Source organism: Bufo bufo, chromosome 2 (genome assembly GCF_905171765.1).
Source record: "Bufo bufo chromosome 2, aBufBuf1.1, whole genome shotgun sequence".
Classification (NCBI taxonomy): domain Eukaryota; kingdom Metazoa; phylum Chordata; class Amphibia; order Anura; family Bufonidae; genus Bufo; species Bufo bufo.
In genome coordinates, this window is record NC_053390.1 from 360,780,093 (window position 1) to 360,794,525 (window position 14,433).

At 42.9% G+C, this 14,433-nt stretch overlaps 1 protein-coding gene across 1 annotated transcript in view; it reads left to right on the forward strand.

The window, feature by feature from the left end:
* Positions 1–11,440, forward strand: part of MLANA (melan-A) — a 31,504-nt gene extending 20,064 nt beyond the window's left edge. The window contains exons 3-5 of the mRNA XM_040420327.1: positions 1,795–1,891; positions 9,778–9,882; positions 11,130–11,440. Coding sequence (XP_040276261.1) covers positions 1,795–1,891; positions 9,778–9,882; positions 11,130–11,198 — 271 coding nt within the window. The 3' untranslated portion in view covers positions 11,199–11,440. The remainder of the gene's footprint in view (positions 1–1,794; positions 1,892–9,777; positions 9,883–11,129) is intronic.
* Positions 11,441–14,433: the final 2,993 nt, after the last annotated feature.

Sequence of the window (14,433 nt, forward strand, 5' to 3'; positions counted from 1 at the left end):
CAAGTAGGGCGGCTACTTGCTGGTAGCAGCCGCATCCTCCTATCCTAAAGACGCCCCCTCCGCATGTTGAGTGACAGGGCCAGCGGACGGGATCTTTCTCTGCTGGCCCTGTTTGCATTCAAAATCTGGCGCCTGCGCCGTACCTGTCTTCAGTCGGCGCAGGCGCACTGAGAGGTGGACGCTCGCTCGGCCGCTCCATCCTCAATGCGCCTGCGCCAATGACGTCACATCTACACCCGATGCAGGCGCATTGAGGAAGGAGCGGCCGAGCGAGCGTCCCCCCTTCTCAATGCGCCTGCGCCGGGTGTAAATGTAACGTCATCGGCGCAGGCGCATTGAGGATGGAGCGGCCGAGCGAGCATCCGCCTCTCAGTGCGTTTGCGCCGACTGAAGACAGGTACGGCGCAGGCGCCAGATTTTGAATGCAAACAGGGCCAGCAGAGAAAGATCCCGTCCGCTGGCCCTGTCACTCAACATGCGGAGGGGGCGTCTTTAGGATAGGAGGATGCGGCTGCTACCAGAAAGTAGCCGCCCTACTTGCTGGTAGCAAGGTAATTTGCATATTTTAAAAGTACGTTTTTAACATAATCTGCTGAACCAAAATGATTAATTACAGTATGTATGCATAAATCGCAGTATAGGGATTATAAGTAACCCAAAAAAAAAAAAATGTTTAGTGGGGTGACAGAAGCCCTGCAGCTCACAAAGCTATTTGGCTGTGATAAAGGCGGTTCTACAGTAGACTGGTTCTTCCTTAGGGCTCTTTCACATGACCGTAGGCCGTCCGTGCCCAATTTGCAGACAGCAAACGGCGGATCCGCAATATATGGGCACTGGCCGTATAAATCCTGTATCATGGATATGGGAATGGGTCCACAATCTGCAAGATACACGGAGGTACGGATCAGAAGCCCATGAAAGCACTTTGAAGCGCTTCCGTGGGCTTTTTTGGTTTGTCCTATCTCTCCCTGATTATTGGGGAACGTTGACCCATTCAAGTCAATAGTTTGCGCTGTAATACCAGATTCACACGGCCAGTGCCTGTGCATTGCGGACCGCATGAGCCCTTGGGGTCAAATACATGTGGACTGAAGCAAATCTGAAATTTGCTCATCTCTATCCAAAATCCTTCAAGAAAATGTGATTAGCTGCAAAACCTACCAAGAATTAAGAGTAATACATTTATAGTTGGGCTTTGCAAGATCAAATTGTAAGGGTCCAGACACGCATGGCGGGTCTACGCCAAATATTTCACAGTGGAAAATCCAGTGTCTACCAAAATTCCACAGCAGCAAATTCCACATGAAATGGTAAAGAATTAGCTACTGAAATGCTGCAGATTTTTACAGATTTCACCCTTTGCAGATTTTAAATTTACACCATATGTCAAGTAATGTGCACAACATTTGCTGCGGCTGTAAATGTTGCAGATGTTCTGCATTCAGTTCCATTGCGGAAAATCCACAACATCTATGCCGTGTGTTGCCATTCCCTTACTGTACAGCGATGTGTCCTAATGATTATCAATGGTGTCACAATGTGACACTCGACATACTGCAACATGGCAGTCGCACAAATCTAGGCATGTCTGAATTTGTCGCAGGTCGCGCCCAACTTTCCTATGATTGGCTTTAATGTTGTCACAGCTAAATCACAATTCTAAAGTAGTCACGCAACTGTAAGTTGCAGAAAAGTTGCCCTTGCAAATGGATGGTCTTGGTCACTATGGCGGTATTCACTAACCATTTTTAAAGCTGTACCTTTGACATGTTCTTGCCATTTATATTTTGCTAGGACTGCTGGAATTGCAATACTTGCCATTATAGCTGCCCTTGTCTTGATCATTGGATGTTGGTATTTCAAGAGGCGAAATGGCTACAAAATACTTGGGGTAAGAACTTTATTTTACAATAAGGCGTGAGCTGTAGTTAAAGCTGCTACATACTTTGGCTATTTCTTTTTTGATTAGCTTTCTCTTGATTAGGCCTCCTGCACACGACAGTATTTTTTCACGGTCCGCAAAACGGGGTTCCGTTGGTCCGTGATCCGTGACCGTTTTTTCATCCGTGGGTCTTCCTTGATTTTTGGAGGATCCACGGACATGAAAAATGAAAAAAAAAATCTAAGTCAAGTTTGCCATTGAAATGATAGGAAAAAACGGACACGGATAACGGACACGGATCACGGACGCGGATGACAATCTTGTGTGCATCCGTGATATTTCACGGACCCATTGACTTAAATGGGTCCGCGAACCGTTGACCGTGAAAAAAATAGGACAGGTCATATTTTTTTCACGGCCAGGAAACACGGATCACGGATGCGGCTGCCAAACAGTGCATTTTCCGATTTTTCCACGGACCCATTGAAAGTCAATGGGTCCGCGAAAAAAAACGGAAAACGGAACCATGGACGCGGATGCACACAACGGTCGTGTGCATGAGGCCTTAATCTGTCGCTGCTGATTCATCCAGTTACATAGGCAGAATTTCGCACCAGTTATCACGAACATTTTAAAGCTGTTAGCTCGTCACTGATAAATGTGCCACTGAGCATGCAACAAGCTTGTTTGTCATTTGATCACGTAATTTATGCTGCATAAAATATAATTGGTTTGTCGGCAGCACATCTCTATACAGTGCTATAAGCTGCATGGGGACGAAACAATCGCAGTACTTTTAGTCCGGCTGCCTTTCGCCATGCCACGGCCGGAACTCCGCCCCACCCCCATTATAGTCATGGGGGACGGAGCTGCAGTCCGAGGACAAACATGAACTAGCAGCAGGACAGATCCGACAGGCTGTTCACCCGCCAGAACAGCCTGCCGAATTCCCCTGCCGCTAGTGTAAAACTAGCAGGCCGCGTTCACATCAATGTTTTCCATTCTTTTGATCCTTCAGAAGAACAGGAAAAAATAAAAATGGATCCTGTATTTTTAAGCATCAGTTACTTTTTCTTGCAACTGTATGTGAACCCTTTGGAATGAATTGGATTTCTGCACAAATTGGTCATAAATTGTGATCTGATCTTCATCTAAGTCACAACAATAGACAATCACAGTCTGCTTAAACTAATAACACACAAAGAATTAAATGTTACCATGTTTTTATTGAACACACCATGTAAACATTCACAGTGCAGGTGGAAAAAGTATGTGAGCCCCTGGGCCTAGACTAATGACCTAGAGCTAATTGGAGTGAGGTTTCAGCCAACTGGAGTCCAATCAATGAGATGAGATTGGAGGTGTTGGTTACAGCTGCCCTGCCCTATAAAAAACACACACCAGTTCTGGGTTTGCTTTTCACAAGAATCATTGCCTGATGTGAATGATGCCTCGCACAAAAGAGCTCTCAGAAGACCTATTACTTAAGAATTGGCCTTCTGGAGTGGTCCAGTCAGAGTCCTGACCTCAACCCGATTGAGATGCTGTGGCATGACCTCAAGAAAGCGATTCACACCAGACATCCCAAGAATATTGCTGAACTGAAACAGTTCTGTAAAGAGGAATGGTCAATAATTACTCCTGACCGTTGTGCACGTCTGATCAGCAACTACAGGAAATGTTTGGCTGAAGTTATTGCTGCCAAAGGAGGTTCCACCAGTTATTAAATCCAAGGGTTCACATACTTTTCCACCTGCACGGTGAAGGTTTACATGGTGTGTTCAATAAAAACATGGTAACATTTAATTCTTTGTGTGTTTATTAGTTTAAGCAGACTAATTGTCTATTGTTGTGACTTAGATGATCAGATCACATTTTATGACCAATTTGTGCAGAAATTCATATAATTCCAAAGGGTTCACATACTTTTTCTTGCAACTGTATGCACCTTTTGCATCCATTTTAGCTCTTTCCGTCTGAGATCTTATTTTAGATGGGTGGGGGACGACTTTTTTTTCCATCTAGAATAATGGATTTCAGATGAAAATGGCTAGAACGGATGCTTAAAATACAGATATATTTTTTTTATATATCTATATATTATTTTTTTTTTTTAAGGTACCATGCACCCACCTCCCAAACCATATTAAGTTCAACCTATAATCCTATAGTGTTGATCCAGAGGAAGGAACTAAAACCCTAGATGCCAATTAGAAGGAAAACGAGAAATTCTTTAAAATAACAAAAAACATCCAGGGATTCCAGGCTCTTTTTATACTTAAAGGGATTCTGTCACCAAGTTTTAGGCTATAGAGATACGGACATGCACGGCTAGATCGCCGCTGGCATGTCCGCAATATACCTGTCCTATAGGGCTGTGTGCTTTTATTTTGTTAAAGTTTAAAAAAAGGATTTTAGAGATATGTAAATTAGCCTTGTAAGGTGCCCAAGGGGCTGTACGAACCTTCCTGGAGCCCAGCCGTGCCCAGCCACTCCCCCCTGTGAAGGAGCCCAGCACCGCCTATGTCCTCCGAATCTCCTCCTTTCGTCACCGATAGATTGCTGTAATCTTGCGATGCGCAGTACCTTCCCTGAGGCTGATGCCAGCACAGGGAAGGAACACTATACCGGCACTGCGCATGCGCGAGCATCGCGAGATTACGGCAATCTATTGGTGATGAAAGGAGGAGATTCGGAGGACATAGGCGGTGCTGGGTTCCTTCACAGGCAGGCGTGGCTGGGCACCAGGAAGGTTCGTACAGCCCCTTGGGCACCTTACAAGACTAATTTACAAATCTCAAATCCTTTTTTAAACAAAATAAAAGCACACAGCCCTATAGGACCGGTATATTGCGGACATGCTAGCGGCGATCTAGCCGTGCATGTCCGTATCTCTATAGCCTAAAACTTGGTGACAGAATCCCTTTAAGGGCCCTTTACAAGGGCTGAGAATCTGCCAGATAATCGCTAAAGAACGTTTGTTGGATAGTCATGATCTGGCGGTATAAAGGTGCCACCGATTACCCCATGAACAAGCAAAACGCTTGTTCATCTGGTAATTCGATTGTTTGTCATTTGCTGGCAGCAGATCCTGCTGTGTAAACACGCTCTGCTGCCAGCAGACAAGTCTGTATGGGGACGAGCAATGGCATTAGCTATCGCTCCTTCTCATGCTGTGGAGGAGATTGCTGCATGTAAATGCTGCTGTCTCCTCCACTGATGAGCAGGCAATTGCCAGGAAGGAACTCTTCCTTCCGACAATAGCCTGCTGTATTGTCCCATCTAAAGGGACCTTTTAGTTAAATGAATAAACCGTCACAACAGTGTTCAACAGAGGGTTCCATAGTTTTGCTGCCAAGTAAATAACTCCTCTCTGACCATGTTGAAACCTTCTTTCCTCTATATGTAGAGGATGGCCTCTTGTCCTGGTTACTTACTCCTAGCCCTGTCATCAGACAGATCTATGTATTGTCCATTCATATACAGTTGAGTCCATAAATATTGGGACATTGACACAATTCTAAAATTTTTGGCTCTATGCACCACCACAATGGATTTGAAATAAAACTAACAAGATGTGCTTTAACTGCAGACTGTCAGCTTCAATTTGAGGGTATTTACATCCAAATCGGGTGAACGGTGTAGGAATAACAGTTTGCATATGTGCCTCCCACTTAAGGGACCAAAAGTAATGGGACAATTGGCTTCTCAGCTGTTCCATGGCCAGGTGTGTTATTCCCTCATTATCCCAATTACAATGAGCAGATAAAAGGTCCAGAGTTAATTTCAAGTGTGCTATATGCATTTGGAATCTGTTGCTGTCAACTCTCAAGATGAGATCCAAAGATCTGTCACGATCAGTGAAGCAAGCCATCATTAGGCTGAAAAAACAAAACAAACCCATCAGAGATAGCAAAAACATTAGGCGTGGCCAAAACAACTGTTTGGAACATCCTTAAAAAGAAGGAACGCATCGGTGAGCTCGGCAACACCGGAAGACCATGGAAAACAACTGTGGTGGATGACCGAATAATTTTTTCCCTAGTGAAGAAAACACCCTTCACAACAGTTGGCCAGATCAAGAACACTCTTCAGGAGGTAGGTGTTTGTGTGTCAAAGTCAACAATCAAGAGAAGATTTCCCCAAAGTGAATACAGAGGATTCACCACAAGATGTAAACCATTGGTGACCCTCAAACCGGAATGCCAGATTAGAGTTTGCCAAACGACATCTAAAAAAGCCTTCGCAGTTCTGGAACAACATCCTATGGACAGATGAAACCAAGATCAACTTGTACCAGAGTGATGGGAAGAGTATGGAGACGGAAAGGAACTGCTCATGATCCTAAGCATACCATCTCATCAGTGAAGCATGGTGGTGGTAGTGTCATGGCGTGGGCATGTGTGGCTGCCAATGGAACTGGTTCTCTTGTATTTATTGATGATCTGACTCCTGACAAAAGCAGCAGGATGAATTCTGAAGTGTTTTGGGCAATATTATCTGCTCATATTCAGACAAATGCTTCAGAACTTATTGGACGGCGCTTCACAGTGCAGATGGACAATGACCCAAAGCATACTGCAAAAGCAACCAAAGAGTTTTTTAGGCCTCATGCACACGACAGTTGTTTTTCTCGGTCCGCAAAATGGGGTTCCGTTGTTCGGTGATCCGTTTGTTTTTGTTTCTGTGTGTCTTCCTTTATTTTTGGAGGATCACCAAACATGAAGGAAAGTAAAAAAAAATCTAAGTCAAGTTTGCTTTGCAAATGATAGGAAAAAAAACGGACGCGGATGACAATCTTGTGTGCCTCCTGTTTTTTCGCGGACCCATTGACTTGAATGGGTCCGCGAACCGTTATCTACGAAAAAAATAGGACGGGTCATATTTTTTTGACGGACTGAAACCACTGATGCGGATGACAAACGGTGCTTTAGCTGAGTTTTCAACGGACCCATTGAAAGTCAATGGGTCCGCAGAAAATCATGGAAAACGGACACGGAACACAACAACGTTTGTGTGCATGAGGCCTAAGGGAAAGAAGTGGAATGTTATGCAATGGCCAAGTCAATCACCTGACCTGAATCCGATTGAGCATGCGTTTTCACTAGCTGAAGACAAAACTGAAGGGGAAAATGCCCTAAGAACAAGCGGGAACTGAAGACAGTTGCAGTAGAGGCCTGGCAGAGCTTCACCAGGGATGAAACCCAGCGTCCGGTGATGTCTATGCGTTCCAGACTTCAGGCTGTAATTGACTGCAAAGGATTTGCAACCAAGTATTAAAAAGTGAAAGTTTGATTTATGATTATTATTATGACCCGGGCCGTAACAAGTGGAGGCACATATGCAAACTGTTGTAATTCCTACACCGTTCACCTGATTTGGATGTAAATGCCCTCAAATTAAAGCTGACAGTCTGCAGTTAAAGCACATGTTGTTCGTTTCATTTCAAATCCATTGTGGTGGTGTATAGAGCCATAAATGTTAGAATTGTGTTGATGTCCCAATATTTATGGACCTGACTGTATTTCTACATGGCAGTTGACCCTAAGGCCCCTTTCACACGGGCGAGTATTCTGCGCGGATGCGATGCGTGAGTTGAACGCATTGCACCCGCACTGAATACCGACCGATTCATTTCTATGGGGCTGTTCACATGAGCGGTGATTTTCACGCATCACTTGTGCGTTGCGTGAAAATCACAGCATGCTCTATATATTCTGCGTTTTTCACGCAACGCAGGCCCCATAGAAGTGAATGGGGTTGCGTGAAAATCGCAAGCAAGTGCGGATGCGGTGCGATTTTCACGCACTGCTGCTAGGAGACGATCCGGATGGAGACCCGATCATTATTATTTTCCCTTATAACATAGTTCTAAGGGAAAATGGCATTCTGAATACAGAATGCATAGTAAAATAGTGCTGGAGGGGTTAAAAAATAAATAAATAAAATAATTTCACTCTCCTTAATCCACTTGCTCGCGCAGCCTGGCATCTCCTTCTGTCTCCTTTGCTGAACAGGACCTGTGGTGATGTCACATGATCCGTCGGATCATGTGATGACCGGAGTGACGTCACCCACAGGTCCTGTTCAGCAAAGGAGACAGAAGGAGATGCCAGGCTGCGCGAGCAAGTGGATTAAGGTGAGTTAAATTTATTTTATTTTTTTTAACCCCTCCAGCGCTATTTTACTATGCATTCTGTATTCAGAATGCTATTATTTTCCCTTTATAACCATGTTATAAGGGAAAATAATACAATCTACAGAACACCGATCCCAAGCCCGAACTTCTGTGAAGAAGTTCGGGTTTGGGTACCAAACATGCATGATTTTTCTCACGCGAGTGCAAAACGCATTACAATGTTTTGCACTCGCGCAGAAAAATCGCGGGTGTTCCCGTAACGCCCGTCTGAAAGAGGCCTAAATGTGCCTACATGCCTTCAATAGCTGTCTGCTGAATGCTTGTTTGGCCGACTGCTATTTCTCCATACTCCCTTATACATATACACACAGGGAAGAGAGGGGAATGTAGCTTCCGAACACATCTGGCGGCTTATCTCATAGGACAGCCATGCTCAACCTGTGGCCCTCCAGCTGTTGTAAAACTACAACTCCCACAATGCCCTGCTGTAGGCTTATAGCTGTAGGCTGTTCGGGCATGCTGGGAGTTGTAGTTTTGCAACAGCTGGGCCGCAGGTTGAGCATGCCTGTCCTAGGATAACAAAAGGATCAGGCATTGACACTTGAAGCACCTAATCCTTTTCTGACATCTGTCAGGAAAGAGATTGGAGATACCCATATACAGGTGAAACTCGAAAAATTAGAATATCGTGCAAAAGTCCATTTATTTCAGAAATGCAAATTAAAAGGATTTGCATTAATGCAGCTTAAAATTAGAATTTTGTGAAAAGGTCAAATATTCTAGGCTCAAAGTGTCACACTCTAGTCAGCTAATTAATCCATACCCCCTGAGCTAAGGGTACCTCAAAATTGTGACTTTGGGGGTTTCATAAACTAAGCCATAATCATCCAAATTATAACAAATAAAGGCTTTAAATCTCACTTTGCATGTAATGAGTCTATCTCATATGTTAGTTTCACCTTTAAGTTGCATTACTGAAATATATGAACTTTGCACGATATTCTAATTTTTCGAGTTTCACCTGTACATTCGCGTGTTGCCAGGCTCTACCGAAAAGGCTATGGGGGCCTTTTAGCCATAGAATTTTGCCCTCCTATGCACCTTATCTACTTCAGCTATATCCTTATACACCAGTGCCCAAAAATGTACACTATATTCCATGTGTTTGGTGACAGATAAATTTAAGTATCTGTCCAAGTAACTTTCAATGGCAGTTGTTGTACCTTTCAGTGCATAACTGTAGAATTTGTTCCTTGGCCCAAGTGTGTAACCTTACATTATGCCCTCTGACTTTCCTTGCAGAGTTTAGAATAATCTGCAAATATTGACATTGGTATACTATGCCCAAAATAGTGGTCCCCTTTGGTAACTGTGACCATATGTTCCCCAGTTAATTTGAACTAGAATAGAGAAAATCAGATGAAGCTCCTTTTTATTTTTTTTTTTTTTTTCCTCCTTCTTTTCTTTTTCTTTCTATATACGTTACTATTTCCATGAACAATGGGAGAGATTTATCAAAAGTGGTGCAGAGGACAACTGGCTTAGTTACTCATAGCAACCAATCAAATTCTACCTTTTTATTTTTATGAGCTCCTTTAGAAAATTAAAGGATCAATATGGTTGCTATGGGCAACTAAGCCAGTTTTCCTCTGCACTACCTTTGCTAAAACTCCCCTATTGTATCCTGACAACTGCATGTACCACTATGTTACATGAATATTTCAAATGATGTGACACCCCCTCACCTTTTATTTAGAGCCGCCACTTCAGTCCAACTGCAATCAGATCTATGATGGGTTCATCTCGGGAAAATGGAGAATGTAAAGTGCCTTTACAGGATTACAACACTTTGAACAATGTGGTAATTTTTTTTTTTTTTTATACGCCCCAAAAACACCATTTGTGTACTATCCCTGAAGCTCTACTATAAGGGTATATTCACACAATGCAATCTTAATGTCATACAAAACACTATACAGTAGCATGTGGGTTTTAGTAAAAGAAAGATATGAAAAATCTGCTAGCCTAGTGTCAGGTGTATGTGTATATAATTTTATTTTTATTTTTTTCAATTTTCTTTTAAATAGTTCTAGATGGCCCCCAAATCATTTTTGTAATATACTTAATTACGGTAATTATGCTTTTTTTTTTTCTATCTTCAAAAGGACCCAAAGTCCTTGATTGTACCGCTTTTTAAAACCTCATTCTGGTACAGTACTGGTGTACGGTTTACTGGTTGCCATGGAGAACGCTGCACAGGACTCAGCTCAAGGCTCCTATACCAATGTGCTATAGAGACCCTTGAGCCGAGTGGAGTGGGTACAGGCAGACGCCCGCTCAGCTAAATCCTGGCAGAGCACATGGGTACACTGCTATGGCAGAATTCTCTTGAAGGGAGAACAGGCAGGACAACGATCTGCAGCGTTCTCCATAGCAGACAGTAAAATGTACAGCGCTGTACCAGCATGCTGATTTTAGGAAATGGTACAATCCAGGACTTTGCGTCCTTTTTCAGATGATAGAACTGCATAATGAAGTATAGAACAAAAATGATTTGGGGACCGTTTTAAAAGAATTTTAAAAAGTTTTTAGTTACTCTTTAAGCATAGTCTTTTATTTTTATTTTTTTCTAATACTGGAAAATGCACACAAATTTTGTGGTGTTATGACCCTTAAGGTCCATTCACACGTCCGTAATTTGGGTCTGCATTAGTTCCGCAATTTGCGGACCCATTCACTTTCAATGGGGCTGGAATGCATCCGCATTTTCGGGATCCGCATCCTTTTTTGGAATACGCAATTCCGTTCCTGAAAAAAAAAATAGAACATGTCCTATCCTTGTCCGCAATTGAGGACCAGAAAAAGCATTTTCTATTATGTCTGTGATGTGCGGTCCGCAAATTGCAGGTGTCCGTGTTTTGCGGATCCGCAAAACACTTACGGACGTGTGAATGGACCCTTATTCTGTTTTTACTATAAGTAATATAGGTTACATTTCTATTTATTTTTAATTCCATATGCATTGTGTATGTAGTTGGTCTCCAGCCACAAAGTCTTGAATATAATGAATATTTAAATTAGTTAAACTTTTTTTTTTTTTTATGGTAGGTACCTGGAGCCCCCCCTGCATATGAGAAGATTGCTGGAGAAACTGAGCCACCACCTTACACCCCATAAGAACACTAGCAAACATCCCCACGTGTATTTTGGTGGAAACAGATCAGCTAAACCTCACTTAACAAAAGGTGTATATATAATAATAAATAAAATTTAAAAAAATCTTTGACTTGTAAAATGACACAATCCTAGTTCTGGATCTATTGGTCAAATAATCAGATTTATTAATGGGGTATAGGCACGATATGTTGTGTCTTATAAAATTAAGTACATTTTTTAAATAAAACGTACATAGTGGCAGAAACATTGGCAATTGTGTGAAGTTTTTGCGGTCAATGGTATGTAATATCTTGGTTCATAAATGATGGGCCTGAGCAGTGTCGGATTGGGTTGCCTAGGGCCCACCAGCAAATAAGACCGCGCAGCAGCAGTAAGGCCCTCAAGATGATTATGGGGTTTCCTGCATTGACTTCAAGAAAGTGGGTCCCTAGGGAAAGAAAATGGCTGGCCTGCCTCTGTACCTTGAAGTCATCTCAGACTCCTGATGCATCTACTGTATAGTAATAAACAGTAGTTTGTGAAATAATCTATCCAGTTTTTAGCTGAACATAGGTTGAGAGAGGTGCTGTATGCTGCGTATCTACATGTGGTGCAGTTACACTCTCTACTGTGCCAGAGGGTGGGGGACCCATCTTTCACGGGGGTCCACCAGCAGGATTCACCTGTTTCCCTGTGGGCCAGTTCGAACCTGAGCCTGAGGACAGAATAAAAAAAAAAGTCTGAATACTTGGTTCTTGGATATATCCTTATGAAAACTTTGCACTTGATGTAGAAGAGATTTACGAGTTGATTGTGATGACATCAGCAAGGATACGGAGATCTAATATTGGACCTTGCTGAGTGAATTTCATTGCAGTCACCATGCCTAGGGTGCTGCCACACTCAAATTTTCAAAAATGCTGTGAAAAATGCACTGATAGAAATTAAATTTTGCAAAAGATATATATAGTGTGACACCCGGAGACTTCTGGGGTCTGGCTTAAAAAAAAAATTATATAATAATCAATAAGGAAGGTCAATCAGGATAGGCAGGTAAAGCCTTTCCTGAATGTTACTCCAAGGCTGAAAAATTAAGTATTAGAGGGGGCAGTGACTAAATAAAACTTCACTTTTAATAAATATAAGGGTAAAAAGGCCCCTACAGACAAACAAACATTGTAAGAAGTGGTGGTATAGAAGCTCATATGGTCATGGATTTGAGACCATATAAGTCTTCAATAGGACCATCAAGTGGAGGAAGTGCCCACACAGTGCATAGCACAGAAAAGAGCACTAAACTATTGGCCTGAAATAGGGAGTAACGGGATCCCAAAGGAGTGCTAAGGATATCACACTAGCGGGTAAATGGAGCCAAATAAAGGGTTGTAGTGGGTGATGGTATGGTGTATGCGCTGACCCTAATAAAACCCTACTTGGCCTAGTCCACCCTACAAATCCATCCTTGCAAGATGGAAAGACCAGCGGCCTCTGTGGCCGTGCAGTCCCATTAAATAGGCAGAGGGGCCAGGTGAAACGCATTCCTCGACGGCGCCATTGCGGTCACTTGATCAAAAAGTACAGTGTCACGTGACCGCGCATGGGGAAAAAAACAGCCCCAGTGTATAGCAAGGGGGGTGGAACGCATACCAGCAGTGACTTCCGTGTCACATGACCGGGGCGCCGACTGCTGACGTCAGAGGTAGCGACAGCGCTTTCGCGGTCACGTGATCGTGAGACTGTCGACCGCGCATGCGCAAAATGTGGCGGCGAAACCTGTAAAGCATCTGAAGCCTGGTAAACACTAACAGATGGAAAGAACAGTTCCTAGCCGCCGCATTTGTGTGCCATAGAACAAGTAACAATGTATATAGTATGGCACAGTACGAAGGGCGTCCCTATTGGTCATTTAGTGAAAATATGACCAGAAGAAGGGCATGAACCCGGTATCCACAATGAAAGGTGGGGGGGAGAGAAAGATATGTCTCGCACTGAGTTTGAGAGACCGCGATTCCAACCATCCACCTCCATGTATGCTGAGGGACAAAAAGTATATATAGTGCCCCTCGAAGCAGACCATACAGAAGAAGTATTAATTGACAGGATATAAGACCAAGGGACTAACGGAAAATAACGAGTTTGTTTTCGACAGGAAGTGCGTTCCACCCGAGGAAAGCTCATTCAGTCAAATATATTTAAAATATGCCAATAGATTATTGGGGTGATTGAATGTGGTAAATATCAAATATAAGATCCAATAAAATATGGGAAAATAATATGTGGTGCTGGGGCTTGGAGAAGCGCTTCGTTGGTTTACTTCCGGTCACGTGAGACCGGCGGCCGGGATACTGCTGGAACTGCCCTGCCCCAGGTTCCAGTCATGTGGTGCTGAAAGCCAGGTATGCGCTCCACTGATCAAATGCATCATGGACAGGAAAAAGCTGGAACCAATCAGGGCCCAGGCCGCAATAGTACTGGAATCATTCATGGCCCCAAGCTCAGGGGCGGACTGGGAACTTAAAGTGGCCCTGGAAAAAATATGAAAAGTGGCCCCTTTTTGTAGTTGTATCCAAATTGATGGAAGGCAGGGTCAGCAATACTATATTGTTGCACATTATACCACCTCAACAGAGCCAAATACCACAGTTCATCACAAAATACTGCCAGCAGCACAAAATTCATCCTCAAAAACTTCCACTGGCCGGCTGTGAGGAGAGCCTAGGCAGCCCCCTGGGCAATTTCCCTTTAAGATCTATGGCCAATCCACCCCTGCCCAAGCTATCACTATAGCTAATACATTTTAAAGATAAAAATGTGTTTTACAATCAGATTAAAAGATGGAATAACATACAAATGTAAATATAGATCTAAAAATATGTAAGTATAAATACACAGTATATACGGTAAGTATAAGTAAAGTATGCACATTTTACAGTCAATCACATTGACTGCTGGAGGTTTAGAATGAAATACATAGAGATTGCTATTAGAATGTTGCGAGTTTCCGCGTTCCACAATAGGAAACGAGGAGGGTTCTACCCAGAGGTATGAAAGATCAGAAGAACGGCGAACATGACAATCAAAATTTAATACAAAGATCAAAAAATATATGTATGTACTTGTTCAAATCAATAAATAAATAGAGGGTTATTGGCTTTAAAGGGTTTCTATCACTTCGTTTCACCTATTTAGCTTTCAGACACTAGCGATCCGCTAGTGTCTGCTTTATCTAACCATCCTAATATAAGAGCTTATTGTC